Source organism: Labrus bergylta, chromosome 19, assembly GCF_963930695.1.
Source record: "Labrus bergylta chromosome 19, fLabBer1.1, whole genome shotgun sequence".
Lineage (NCBI taxonomy): Eukaryota > Metazoa > Chordata > Actinopteri > Labriformes > Labridae > Labrus > Labrus bergylta.
This window is the reverse complement of record NC_089213.1, coordinates 22,728,388-22,742,808: the sequence shown is the minus strand read 5'-3', so window position 1 is coordinate 22,742,808 and position 14,421 is coordinate 22,728,388. Positions and strand designations below refer to the sequence as shown.

At 40.3% G+C, this 14,421-nt stretch overlaps 1 protein-coding gene and 1 long non-coding RNA gene across 9 annotated transcripts in view; one reads left to right on the top strand and one right to left on the bottom strand.

Annotated features, from left to right (window-relative positions):
* Positions 1–14,421, bottom strand: part of akap9 (A kinase (PRKA) anchor protein 9) — a 67,025-nt gene that overhangs the window by 16,906 nt on the left and 35,698 nt on the right. For 6 of the 7 annotated variants that reach the window (XM_065948543.1, XM_065948541.1, XM_020655965.3 and 3 more), the window contains 6 exons: positions 10,184–10,346; positions 6,973–7,067; positions 6,467–6,584; positions 5,151–5,189; positions 4,012–4,244; positions 3,203–3,322 (listed from right to left, as the gene is read on the bottom strand). In XM_065948543.1, coding sequence (XP_065804615.1) covers positions 3,203–3,322; positions 4,012–4,244; positions 5,151–5,189; positions 6,467–6,584; positions 6,973–7,067; positions 10,184–10,346 — 768 coding nt within the window. The remainder of the gene's footprint in view (positions 1–3,202; positions 3,323–4,011; positions 4,245–5,150; positions 5,190–6,466; positions 6,585–6,972; positions 7,068–10,183; positions 10,347–14,421) is intronic. The other variant, XM_065948544.1, reaches the window with a different exon arrangement.
* Positions 50–6,590, top strand: LOC136177168 (uncharacterized). 2 transcript variants are annotated; one of them, XR_010664804.1, is made up of 4 exons: positions 50–184; positions 4,039–4,270; positions 4,518–4,658; positions 6,449–6,584. It is a non-coding gene; the product is annotated as an uncharacterized lncRNA (long non-coding RNA). The 2 variants fall into 2 exon arrangements; XR_010664805.1 differs by lacking the exon at positions 4,518–4,658 and having other exon boundaries at positions 6,449–6,590.

Genomic DNA, 14,421 nt, shown 5'->3' with positions numbered 1-14,421 from the left:
AGAGGAGGGGGCTGAGAGTAAAAAAGAGGTGCAGGGACAGAGGGGAGAGAGAGAGAGACTTCATTCAGGGTGACACGAAGCAACATTAACCAGGAGGACCGCTGGCAGGTAATGGATCCATCTGTGAGACGGGAAAACATGAGCAGATCAATGAAGGGGAGGAAGAGCGGCCAACAGGAGGAAGGTTTGTTTAGGATTCACTCAGAAATGAGAGAGACATTTTAATCAGACGGGAAATGGTCCCGCGGTGATTGATCAAATAAAAGTAAATATTTTTACTTTTTAAAGGATGATGTGACGTTTGTGTGATGTTTATGCTAGCAGCAAAATGACACCATAGTGAGGCAGATGAAATACACCCCCTCAGTTGAAGCCTTTCATTAAATATTTATGTGACTGGAGTGTAGGACGGACTCTACATGAGAGAACTAAAGCACTGAATGGTCTATTTAATAACAGAAGATGCTGCTTTACTTCACCAGAAGATCCCTTTTGGTTTATTTACAGATGGAACTGTAGTTGAGTCTGGTGTATTGTTGATTGAAATTCAGTTACATTTTGGCTAGAGGCATTTTTGTGAGTTGTTGACTTGTAGATTATTTCTAACGATCCATCCATCGGGGTCGCGTGGGGGCTGGAGCCGATCCCAGCTATCATTGAGTGAGAGGCGGGGTTACACCCTGGACTGTTCACCTGTCAATCACAGGGCTGACATACAGAGACAGACAACCAGCCACACTCATGTTCACACCTACGGGCAATTTTAGAGCCGCCAAATTATGCATGTCATTGGACTGAGGGAGGAAGCCGGAGTACCGGGGGGCATGCATGCACAGGGAGAACATGCAAGAACCACTCAATAAGGCCCTGCCTGACGGGGTTTCCAACCAGGAACCTTCTCGCTGTGAGGCAATAGGTGCAGCCTATTTCTAATGATGCAAATTTTAAAAATTCTAAAGCTCTCCTTCTTGTAACTACAGATTTCAAATAAGCTTTTTAATGACAAAAATTCACACTGATATAAGAAGGTATGTTTAAAGGCTTCACAGAGAAATGGAAGGCTTTTCAAAGTAAATTTAAAGTCAGTCTGTATTATAAGAAAATCCCATTTTAAGAGGATACTTTCAAGATGCTCTTCTAAAATCAGATTTTATATTCCCCTTAAGTTGTTTTAAATATTTCTTTGGAGTTTTAAAGCGTGACATCGTAGGGAGAGACAAGGGGAAATAGGACAACCCTTTGAACTGCAGAGATGGATCAAACAGGAGAACGGACGAGACAAGGACAGGGATCTGAATTGCTACAGGGGTTATTTGGGAATACTAATGCACTATATGCTAGCTGGGGGAGACTTGGTTTCTACATGTAGCTAGAAGCAATACCTTAAAGGTTACTCCATCCACCTGTAATAGCCACGGGAGAGAGAGAGACGGCGGAAAGGATCGAAGGGTGGAGAGTTTGAGGGCAAGAGGAGGAAGAGAAAAGCACTTAGTGATTGAAATGAGGCAGGAGGCTGTGGAAACTGAAAGTGATCTTTGGGCACTTAGTGAGAGTTTAAAGAAGAAGTTGGAATAATGTTAAAACTACAACATGTGGTAAAACAACAAAGTTAACAACAGTATAGAATCAAATAAAGCTGCAATCACAGTTTATCATTTCAATATTCTATTTAAGGAGGGAAGACACAATTAATGAATCAGCTAAAGCAGTGAGAGATTAACCTCTTCTTCCCCTGATGGAATAACTCATGAAATCGTGTCTAAATCATGTTTGATATTAGTGAAATGCAATGAGGGCCTTGTGTTCTCTTATAAACTATGAAAAGGCAGATTAGTCAAAATTAAGTTTGATGAGTGTATCACAATAAACAGTGTGTTATTCATTCCTGGTAAATTACTTTTAAATTACTTTTTCTAGGATGTAATTGATTGGTTTGAGGAAATCATTGGATTTGCATGTGCTGCAGTATGAGGACAACAGTGTTGATCCAAATTAAATATCTCCTTGCCTGAAGTGAACTGGAGGCTGGATTGTGATTGGATGAAAAATGACAGTTAATGACAGAGTCCTGAAGTAAAAAAAAAAAAGAAAAGGAACAATTACACCGGAGACAGGGCAACCAAACGACTTTGATGGTCAAACGGAGAGCAGCGATGAGAACGATGCATGCTAATGATTCAGGAAATAGAAAAAATGTCAGAAGTTAAAGGTAACTGACCCGACAGCAGTGGAATGAAAGATATTGTGCTGACTGTTTCTGTAGAGGCTTATAGTGCTTATAATCAATCAAGATCAAAGCTTGTGAGTCATTTACGGTATCTGCATCCACGGGTGAAGTACCGGCCCTGTAACAGGAGACTTTCTGTTTCAGATCATCCTAGTGTAGTTTAATATAAAATGGTGAAAAAAGATATTCTAATCTACCACTAATTATTATTTTATGCCCCTTTGGGACAAGAGAAAGAATAAGGTAAAAGGATGATCAGACAACTTTCTTGGCCAAACTGACTGCTCTATATTTAGCATCCGAAGAGAAAACATTAGAATTAATTTGGAGGAGAAGTATTTAAATCTTTAGCAGCATAAATGCTCCACAGAGCTTGTCTGTCTGATGTTTGCTGTGATTTTATCAAATATTTTTGGTTGAAAATATCTACTGGGACAGTATAAGGGATATCTGTGTAGGTTTTACTATACAAACATTGTTTGGAGCAACTTCTCGCAGATTTAGTTTCACCTTTAAATTAAAAACAGTTAGTGTTTTCATCATGTTTCCTATTTATCTAAAAAAAAAAAAAAATCTGAATTTCCTGAGGGAACCTTCCCAAGGGATTAATAAAGTTCCTATCTGTGTTAAAACAATTAATTGTGCTAATGTCAAAATGTAGATCACAAAAATGATTAAGACCCCAAAGTAAAGACCTCATCCTGATTGTTTAATGTGAATTATCTTGCAAATAACACTCACTATTACACACTACTTACAAAGACTAAATAGTACAAACATTAACTCTCTCTGTGTTAACACTCCACTATTTGGTATCCATTTCCAAAGGCAGCACATGTAACTCTAGCAGCTCCATTGTTCCTCTGTGTGACTCTTAGCTCAGTGTTCATATCATCATCAGTGTTATATTCAGAAAAGCAAGCAGCTAAATCAATACCACGTCCTCTGGCAGAGAATAGAGCTCGCTCCCATTACCTCTGAGTGTCTTTGCTCGGAGCCGCTCTGAAGCTTCTGTGGATTCTTCAGCTGTTGTTCCAGTTTGTAGATCTCCTGCTGGAAGAAATCTCTCTCGTGTTCCCGGTCCACGGCTTGTTCCTGGACATGAAAATACAAACAGGAGGAGGAAAGAAACGTAAATGAATGGCTGCTAATTTTAAATACAAAAATGTAATTAAAATGATTTTGTTTTTATTTTAATTTTCAAAGATAACTAAGCGAAGCATTATGGGTTCCCATATGGTTAAATTTTGAATTTAGAGCATATTTAAATCCCAGTGGTGTTATCTTCTAAATCTATCATGGGGATTTGAATGCTCAAAGATTTAACAGAAACTCAAGGAAAAGAAACAGACACAATTGGCTGTTAAAAAATAAATAATTTGTCCTTCCAACAATAGAAAAAAAAGCTTATTTGATTTAAATGTAATTGGAAAAATAAGTGATTTAGAAAAGACAGTAAGAGACAGACTACAGCAGGAATCTGCACTCAAACGAGCATCAAGGCAACATCGTGCCAGCTCCTGTACAAGAGGCCAATTACCATGATGGGAACACAACTCATTAGAGCGTGAGCACAATATGACGTGAATTCCTTCCCCCAGAATCATTACGAAAGCATCAGGTTAGCTCTTAAGTGGATTTTAAACAAGTAATAAATTAACACTCTTCATGATTTAATGCTGCCAAAAAAATAAGGATGAAATCAATTTGTCACTGCGGTTGAAATCTATATTCTTTTGAATTCTGGATCAACTTTCCTAGAAGTGATTTTCTCCGTCACTTACGTCGAGGAACCTCCGGTTCTTCTCCAGCTGTTTCTCCAGAGCCTGGATCTGCTGTTGAAGGTCCCCGCTCTCCGTCCTCTGAGCGTGCTCCAGCTCGATCACCTTGTTGACCTGCTCCTCCAGCTCCGCCTCCAGCAGCTTCACCTGCTTCAGGAGATCGGCGTTCTCCTTCTCTGCCTGACGCTGGACCTCCACCTTCTCTTTCATCAGCTTCTCCGTCTCCTCCAGCAGGTCTGCAGAACACAGCGCGGGGGATGAAGTAAGAAATCGCCGCTTGTTCACTGATGAAGTCTAAATTTAAAGATGATTTTCATTTCATTTGATTTAGGTGAAGCTGAAATGCGGATCATGAAGAGTCTGAAGTATACAAAAATACAAAAAATACAAAAAAAATACAAAAATACAAAAAAATCTTGTAACAGCTTTCTTATTTGAAGTGTTGCAATTTCATATGTCGGATTGCTTTCATTTTGTCTGACTAACTTCAGACTCTTCCAACATCTCAGTCAACCTCCCAACATAATGCCCCATCACCGAACATGATTCCCCACCATGATGCCTCTGTGCTCCGCGGCCACCAGTAACCAACCAATACCAGTCCACCCAGGATCAAAACCCCCCGCAGGATTAGTGCAAAAGTAAAAAAGGTGAGAGAGTGCAGATGATAGAACAAACATGTGGACAGCCCAGACATTGAAATATCCATGCCCAATAAAAGCATTTACAGGCAGGGGGAGGGACTTCCTGAACAGCCAATCATCTCACTCGTTTACAGAAATGCTGTAAACATAGCGTCTGCTGATCTTAGAAATAAACAGACGCCTCAGACAGAGTGAAGATGATTGACGATTAGGAAAAATTATTCTGTATAAATGGCTAAAGAAAACTTGACTTGTATCATGCTAAAATGATGCTAACACTGACTCCAAGACATAAAAATGACAAACCAGGACATAAATCAGTCAAAATGAAAAGCTGAAGCAAAGGTTAGTGGCTGATCTGAGTGAGTTTGTGGGCCCATAGCAAGCAAGCTCTAAGCTCTGTTGGTGAGTTGCTGGATTAGGGTTAGAGAGATCAATCAGCTACAATCAAAAGAACATATAAGAGATATGACTGAGCCATGCTCAAAGTGGACACACCTGCTTCAGGTGCTGCAACCATTGCAGCTTCAACTAGGCCTACAGGAGAATAAGAAAAGCACAGGAATGTAACATGCTCTTTTTTGTGTGTCGTGAACAGGAAAACTGTCAGATAGAAAAGACTGAAGGAAGAACAGCGGTGCTTCTCTGACTGTTTCATAGCAGGAGGTTAAAGCTGGTGAAAGGATGCTGTGGAAAAAATAGAATGTTTCAGAGAAAGCCCTTCTGGTTCACACCCTTACACACAAAATACTCACCATTACACTGGAAATGAACTCATGGAAAACCTTTTTGATAATACAGGAGGGATAATGCATGATCAACAGATACAGTTTACAATCCTCTGTAAAAGTATGACCCGTGGCACAAGTAGTGGTATCAACTGTTTAAGAAATATTGATAAGCCAAGAGACATGTCTCTGCATTTTTCCAGGGTAGCGGATTTGATAAGATTTAATTTGGGGTGCCAGCCAGATACAAGTCTGTCTTCAACAGTAAAACAAAATATAAAAAACATTGAATATTTGATCATTGCTTGTCATGCTTTTTGCTAAGACTCAGCCGAATCACGGAAAATAAATATTTGTTATTACAGTACATGGCTGTGTTAAACACTTGATTCTGATTGGCCAATTGCTAAGAAGAGGAAACCGTTACTAAGAAAGGCAGACTGTTGCTAAGGACGAAGCAGACTCTGGAGCACTAACTGTCATCACATCAGGCTGCCAAAAGTTGGATTCATTTGACGTCGGTTGGTTTAATGTGAGTAATATGAGCTAATTTGGCTTATTCTAAGAAGGCTACAGAGTTAGCAGTTGGATGCGTGACAATCTGTTAAGTGGAAGAAATAAATTATATTTACATCAATAAAACTATTTCCTTATCAATGTTTTTTTTTCAAAAGATTGATTTCCTAAATATGTTGCTGTGTTATAAGAGGGCATCGGCATGTGTACTGTCCATACACATTAATATGAATGAAGCGCTACAAAGAACAACTACTGTGTTGCCTGTAGCGTATACTGAAGCTGGGTTAAAGATTTAAACAGAATCTACCTGTTTGATGTAAATCAGTGAACACTTTTTGTTCAATTCATGCAAAGTGCTCTTCTTTTATACACTAACAAGCACAAGTAACTCAAAACTTTGTTTTTAGAGTTGACATTTTGAATTTTAGTTTCCTCATTCTTTTAATCTTGTGTCTGATGATTTCCTTTTTCTTTTTTTTTTGCTTCCAGCTGAAAGCATGAGGATTTTCTATGAGCAGGTTATGACATAATCTGTTTTTTTTCCTTCAGGGATTCTGGGATACGTACGGAGCTCGCGGGGCCCAGCTTGCTCCTTCATGGCATCTTGTTGCCGTGACAGCAGCTCTCGCTCCTCCTGCATCTCAAGCCTCTCCTGCTCCAACTCGTGCAGCCGGCTACTTGTCACCTGAAAGGAGAAACAAAAATCACAAATAATTGCATGATGTCAACAAAACGATGTTGATGTTTAACACAGTCCTTTTTGTACAGATGTCTTTGCATTTGGCTTAAAAAGTTGTAATTGTTTGATTTGGGCTTCTAATGAGATTAAAGTTAAACCATAGACTATCACTAGCCTCACCCTTGAAGTGCTACAGCTTGGATGTGTTCATGATGATACATGAATAAGATTCATGACTAGCTAATTAACCTTTTTTTATTATGATTATTATTTTACAACCTTAAGTAACCGCTCATGAGTCACAACTCAACTGTGCCCGAAGCAAAAAAAAAGAAAGAATCTATCCTTAAACCCTGTCAGATCATGTAATTATTTTGGAGCTGGAATGTCTCACCTGCAGCTCTTGCTCGAGGCTCAGCTGGAGCTCTTCCTTCTGACGCAACTGCTCGTCCAACGCAACCCGCTCGCCCGTGTAGCCATCAATCACACCTGCATGTGGACAAACACAAGAAGACAGTTGTGAAAGGCGCTGAAATAGAAACCTTTTTACCATGTTTTGATAAGTTTGTGCACTTTTTTTTTTACCTTCACATTCTTGTGATTACTCAACCAAATAATTGAGACACACACACACGCACACGCGCACGCGCACGCGCACACGCGCACACGCACACACGCACACACGCACACACGCACACACGCACACACGCACACGCGCACACACACACGCGCACACACACACACACACACACACACACACACACACACACACACACACACACACACACACACACACACACACACAGGTTTACAATTTACACAAACCCTTGGCTTGCTAGACATGGTTGAATCACACATCATATGTATTAGCATATATATATATAGTATATATACCTGCTTTTTACTATCTGTCTCTATAACATTTGCTGATGGAACATGAGTTTAACATACTGTACATTCAAAGTGACCTGAAAGACCATATTCTTTCCTTTTTTGTCCACATATTCCTGTTAAATTCATTTTATTCTAGATGTTTGAATATTCTGCATACAAATTTGTTGATCACTTTTTATCCGTATCAGGGACAACCAGACAAGAAAGATCCAGGAAAATATCACCAATGTGGAGAAACATTTCAGAGAGATGTGGCAAACGTTCGCACACTGTAGCAGTGGAGGAAAACACAAGCCAACATGTCTGACCCATTTAGCTTGACATGAAGCACAAGACGCAGCAGTAAACACAATGAAATTCTCCATCATTACTGTACGGCTCTGTCACAGGTCATCGAGCATGAAGCAGCACCCGGAAGCTTTTCAGTTTGTAGTAACAGGAGAGGACAAACGAACAGACATGGTGTGAAAATGTCTGTTCTTTTGGTTATTCTTGAGTTTAGAAGTATATATTTATTTCTCCTTGTTTATTATCTCATCCAGGCTCTTTAAGGTCTATGTGTTTTATAAAATAGATAAAGCCAGATGGTAAACGTCACCTGTGCTGTCAGGTGATTACTATTATTGCAGCCATCTGAGCAGGAACTGAAGCTGTGTGTAACGTTTGCCTAAGGAGGGAACCCGCCTTGATACACAGCTGTCACATGTACATGATCAGTGGCTAAAAAAAAACCAAAACATTATCTGCCAACTACACAGGGCTATCATGAGAGTTTGTAATCACATTTTCCTTTTTGCCCGTACTGAATTAGGAAAAAGGGCGTTAAAGTATGCTGCTCCCTCTTCTTGGAATCGGTTGCAAGATACTTTAAATCTTGGGGAGCTGGTTTACTTGAATGTTTTTAAAGGTGGTCTTAATGATCTGGAGGCAGAAATATCTGACTGTAGATGTTTTAGCTAACTCGTATTGCCCTTTTTGATCACTTTGTTGCTGATGACTTATGACAGATTCTGATGAATGGTTCTTTTTGTGATTCCTGTATTTATGTGTTTTATGTCTGAAACCCTGTAATTGTGCTGCTGCCTGTCTTGGTCAGGACGCTCTTGTAAAAGAGATTTTTAATCTCAATGAGACTTTTTCCTGGTAGAATAAAAAAAAAAAATTCACAACAATTCCAAGATGTTCATACTGTCTATTTTATTTTGTTAGATGCAACTCTGTAACAGAGGAAGACATTCAACCCTCTGACATGGTATGTGTCACATCAATTAGAGGAGAGGATGTTTTCTCCAGGTTGAGCCTGTCTCTTGTGTTCATTCAAACCAGTTTCAAAAAAGGGCCGCACCCTGAGTGATACCTGCGTGGCCTCACCTGCACAATAGGAGGAGAATTATATCTCTCTCCCTTCAGAGGCATTTGCACAAATAGATATCCACGAGACACACGTGTCAAACATTTCAAACACTCCCTGAAAGCTCATCGATAAGACGCACAAGCAGACAGACATATCTGTTATGTCACTGTACGAGATGAAACTTAAGGATGACTATTCAGCATGTCGCACTCGTTCTCTATTAGAGCTGCAATAAAAAAGTCTATCAACTGGTCAATTGTTCCTCACAAAATACATTTTCAAAAACATTTCAGCAAATTTTCCAAGATTTTTTGTAACCCAAATATCAACTTTTTTTTTTATTTTAGCTTCTTAAATAAAATGTGATGATTTGCTGCTCTTTAATTTTAATACGGATGGTCAGGAAAATAAACACAAAATGGAAGAAATTGATTATTTAATCTAGAAACTAATCAGCAGATTAATCCTCAGTCAATCATCATATGGTGTAGCCTTTCACAAAGTTGTTCTTTCGTTTATTTACCATAGCTCACCACATGGCTGTCCCATTAAACCTCTTACCCTTTAAACATTAAATGCTCTTCATGACAGCAAATATTTGCTAATCTTCAGCACCTCAGTAGGATTACAGAAAACAAACAGCAGAACAGGATACCACTCCAGCTGAAGACAATTTGAGATTAGGAAAAGCTGTAAACTCACCGTCGATCAGTGTGTACACAAAGGAGGAAAGAAACTCGTGTTGTAGATTTGCCAAATTGTGAGAGGAACCTGAAGCTAGCCTAGTCAAGCGGGTTTGTTGTGAGAGAGAGTGAGTGTGAAGTAACAGTTGACCCTCACGGACCAGCTGTCTCTGACATGGATGGGGCATCGAGCCGGTTGATCATCACAAAACACACCGAACAAGATGTGTGGCAGCTCTTTGAATCTGGTCTAAAAATTGACTTTCTGATGAACTAAGATTGATAGATTTTGTGTTGCTATACTTTAAATACTTTTACCCCCCGACACAATCCCTCATAATTAAGATGTCACACCTGTTCAAACACAAATCATTGACAGGCTGACACACAGAAATCCCCATTTGTCTATTTCTCACCACAGATGGTCTCACACTCCTTTTACTCTCCCTTTCAAACAGCTGATCACATCGCTCCCCAGCACACACACCCCCCCCTCCTCCAAACACATGCACACATGCATTTCCACTTGAGCACCTTATGCTCTGTCATCACTCTGACATGCACACACATACTGTCAAGGCATCAGATTCAGATTATGTTCTTCATTTCTTCTTACCATGAGGTGGCAATATGCTTGTTTGTTTATGAAAAAGCAAAAAAACAGAAGAACTCACCCTCAGCCCTGTGGAGCTCCAGAGCGAGCTGCTCTCGTGCCCGGGCCTCCTCGGACAGCCTCTCCTGCAGCTCCTCCTGCTTCTGCAGCAGCTCGCTCATCTCCTGGTTGTGGCGGAAGGACTCGCGCATCAGCTCTGTCTGGGTCATCCGGGCATGTTCGAGCTGAGAGAGGAAGAGGACAGAAAAATTGATGCACAGGAATGAGTGTTACAACTGGACTTAGCATTTAATAGGTTTAGAAGAAAAAAACAAAATGAGTCATGTTTTTCAATCAAAGGGTTTAAACTTGAAGGTCAGTTAAAGAAATGTTTGTTATATAGTAAATTTTCTGGCTTATAATTTTTGAGCATAAATTAAAGCTAAATGTAATTTATATCAATTTGATTCTTTGACATGATGTTTCCATGTTACATTCATACATTGGTGTTTTTCTTCACACTAACAGGTAATGTTACAGGGCATGGGCAGTATGTCACTATGGTTTAAAGGTGTGTATATAAGTGTGTAAACTGTTATGTGTGCTTTAGAGATGTTTATGTTTCGGCTTTTCTCTGTAATAAGCATGATCCAATCGAATGTGAAACTGCAGGATGAAGTTCAGAACAAACTCCCTCACAGGGACATCATGTTTATCTTCTCTCATATTACATTTAATATCACAAAATACATACTCAACCCAAAACACACTCTTATTAGTTTGGAGATACTGATTTCAAGTAAAGACCATTTGGTCACAGACCTTTTTATATCTACTTATTACATAAAGTAGATTTTAGTATGATATCAATGTGAGTCGTTTATAGTATTTGAAACTGGAAAGCAAATTCATAACTCAAGTTAGGCAAGTTAGACCCATGGTTTTGTTGCTGCTGCTTTTATGGAAATACAACAATTATAAATGATTTGATTGAACTTCCAAACTCCATTGGATCTGCAGAGTCCCTCTGCACCTTTGATGGTTTTTGTTTGATAACAATGACTTACAAGATGGTTTCTATACTGATTAGAGCTCTCAAGAACTGCCCTCAATGTTGTGCTTTGCCTCTGGTCACTTCCTGTCAGCACCTGTGTGTCCAATCGGACTCAAAGCTGATTGTTTGCTCTTACTCACATTGTTCCCTTTTTTTCTAGATCCTTGCTTGTGTTGTACTTACTCTCTGATGTACGTCGCTTTGGATACACAATTCCTTGGTTATGTGCATTATGTTAAAAAGACCGACTTTTACATCCATACATTCATACTCATGCAAAAGTCATTAACAAACTGAGGCTTTGTTTGCTAGAGGTGGGGAAAAAATCGTTTCATGTAAAAAGTTTGATTCTTATCTATTAAATTGATTCATAACTTCCAAAAATCGACTAGCTCTTTAACTCAGTAGAATGACACATGGAGCAACAAGAAATTCACTCAGTCTCACAGATGACTGGAGTAGATCCTGAAGTATGTACTAATTCAAAAATAGACTTTGAATGATGAATCCAGAATAATTTTGAATCGAAAATAGATTCTGAATCGAATCGTGATCCCAAGAATCGAAATGGAATCGTGAGACACCCAAAGATTCCCAGCTCTACTTTGTGCAGATGTAACAGAAATACAAAGTTAATGGCATCATAAATGTAAAGTGATCTTCCTGTCAGTTGACTGATGACGTCAACTGTGAAATCATCACCATGCAGTAACCAGTCAACCGCCTCACATTTATGTCAGTTACTTTCCATAGATTACCGTATCTCCCTGAGCAAAGGTCTCATTGTAACATGATGGGAACCAGGAAGTGGTAAAGTGACCCTGCCACATCGAACACTTCTAACCTTTCACTGACTGTTTCAAAGCAGCAGCACGGGCAGAGCTGCCATGCTGCTTTGTTGAATCACATTAAACTTGCATCACATCTGCATGTGCTGGCCGTGAGACAGGCTGATAAAATGTACCTTTAAAATATTAATCAACAGCCCAGTTCTCTTTATTTACCACACAGACTGTTTGAAATCACACAAACTATTTGCCGAGCAGCACAGTCATGAGTTAGCAGGTGTAAACTTACTGTATAAGGAGGGGTGGGCAGGGAGATTTTGGAGATAACCTTAAGAAGGTGACCACTAGTCCTGTGATTGACGTGAGAGATTTGAGTCTGCACCACCACAGAGTTTTTCTCGGTTAAGGGGCTGCAAATCGGGAACGGTCGGGGGAGTGGGACGCGGGATTCCACCTCGTACACGTCCTGGTCCTCCCCTTCCACCCACGTGGTGCTCTGCAGGCTTGAGTTCCAGTATGAGCGGTAGGAATCCATGGTAAAGGATGGATGGATAAATAAAAGAACTTTGGTTTGTTATGTCTGAGCTGCTTTTCTGGATTCATCAAAAGGAGTTTTCAGTTTGTCATTATCTGCAGGCTGAGATAGCGCAAATGAGCATGAAGTCCGGTGGGGAAAGAAGCAGTAGGTAGTTGTGGACGGCTCCAAGCAACAGTTTCTATGTGTTCTCCACACACACAGGGTGAGTAAACAACATCTGAAGAGGGTGACATTCACGTTATCTCAATCAGTTTGCTCATTGTGGAGGCAGAAGAACTTCCAGGTAGATATTGAAAACCAGAAAAGAGGTGAGAAAATTCTCTAGTCCTAGCAAAAAGTGTCATCCTCGGCAGCAGGTGGAAGTCCCATCGGGGTCTGACGGATTAAAAAACATTCCTGAACATGACCACAGCAGGTATGTAAACACAAAGACAGACATTTCTTCTTCTTCTCCTCTTCGAAGATCACCAACGCTCTGTCTGTCTCGCTGTTCTCACTGACCTTCTTTCTTCAGAGTGAAACCGTATCATCCCGCTCTGTGGAGCTCACACCCCCACGTCTGTTCTGGCTTGCTCTCTCCTCTCTCTCTCTCTCTCTCTCTCTCTACCTACTCTCCCTGCTCTCTCTCTCTTTCTCTCTGGAGATTCATTAACAACACTACGATGCCGTAGCAACCCCCGACCTGCAGAGAACCCCCCCCAGGGGCCCCTTTCAACTGTTTGGTCCAAGCCGCAGCCGTGTGCAGTAAATGAAACTCAGCACCGGGATCATTCACTTCTTCCTCTTTACTTCCTTCTTGTACGTCTGTCATTCCTTCTCCACGCATGCTCCCAGGCTTGCTCCATAATATTACCCACTGAAGCCAGATCTCTCTTCAATGGGGAGGTGTTCTTACCCCAGGCTGGCAACTGTCACTCGGTTACACTTTACCCAAGTGCTTGAGAGGGGGAAAAAAAACTAAAATCGTAAAAAAGGCAGTTTTTCCACCGCTGAAGACTGGAGGATATCTCTCTCACTTCCTACATCGATCGCTCAGAGCAGGATACTGTTCAGCAGAAGTGGGAGGGCAGCAGGTGTGGCTCTAATCATAAAAGCCAGTGAGCCAGGTAGGTTTGTGAATAGATCACACGCTCTGTCTATACACACAAATAACCCACAGACAACACACGCCCTGCCCACAGAAAGTTGTCAAACCAGATTACCTCTCTATGTAGCCGCAAAAGAAAAAAAGAAGAAGAAGCAATTAAGGTGTTGTGACTCGCTGCCTATTGGTCCCACCTACAGTCTCTGTTTGGCATGTCAGCTGTCACACTGACTGCACACCAACAATTTCAACCTCTCACCGGCAGATAAAGGGAGAGTGAGCAAGAAAACACCTTCAGCAGGCAAATTATTTACAGCAGCAGGTTGACAAAGACACTTAACATTCCTGAGCGGCTTGTTACATCAATCTCTGTTGACCACACCGCTTCACAGACAAGACTAATGGATAACAGATCAATAGCAGCAAGACGATCATTGAGGAAACCATTAGGGCCGTCGCTGATTGAGAGTTTATTGGGCTGTTAATTTTGCACGCATGGAGGGGATGTAAAATGTGTAACATGTAAATCTGCTTGTAAAACCAGAATGAGTCTGTAATCTGCAACAAAAAGATTATTTTGATATTTGAGTAGCTTTTTATTTTTTTTCCACTTATTCTGGCCCATAAAATGCCAGATAATAAGTGTCACAATTTCATGGAAAACATGTGTTCATACATATTTTTGTTCCAACTGCAGCGCAAAACAGTTTTTTTTCAGAGCACATAAATTGTATATATATATTTTTTTACATTACCAGACCTGGACCTAGAAGATTTTAAAGTTATTTGGGCAATGAAAAAGTAGTTTAACCAATTATAACATTGTAGATATATCATCCTCTCAGCTCCTAGTTTT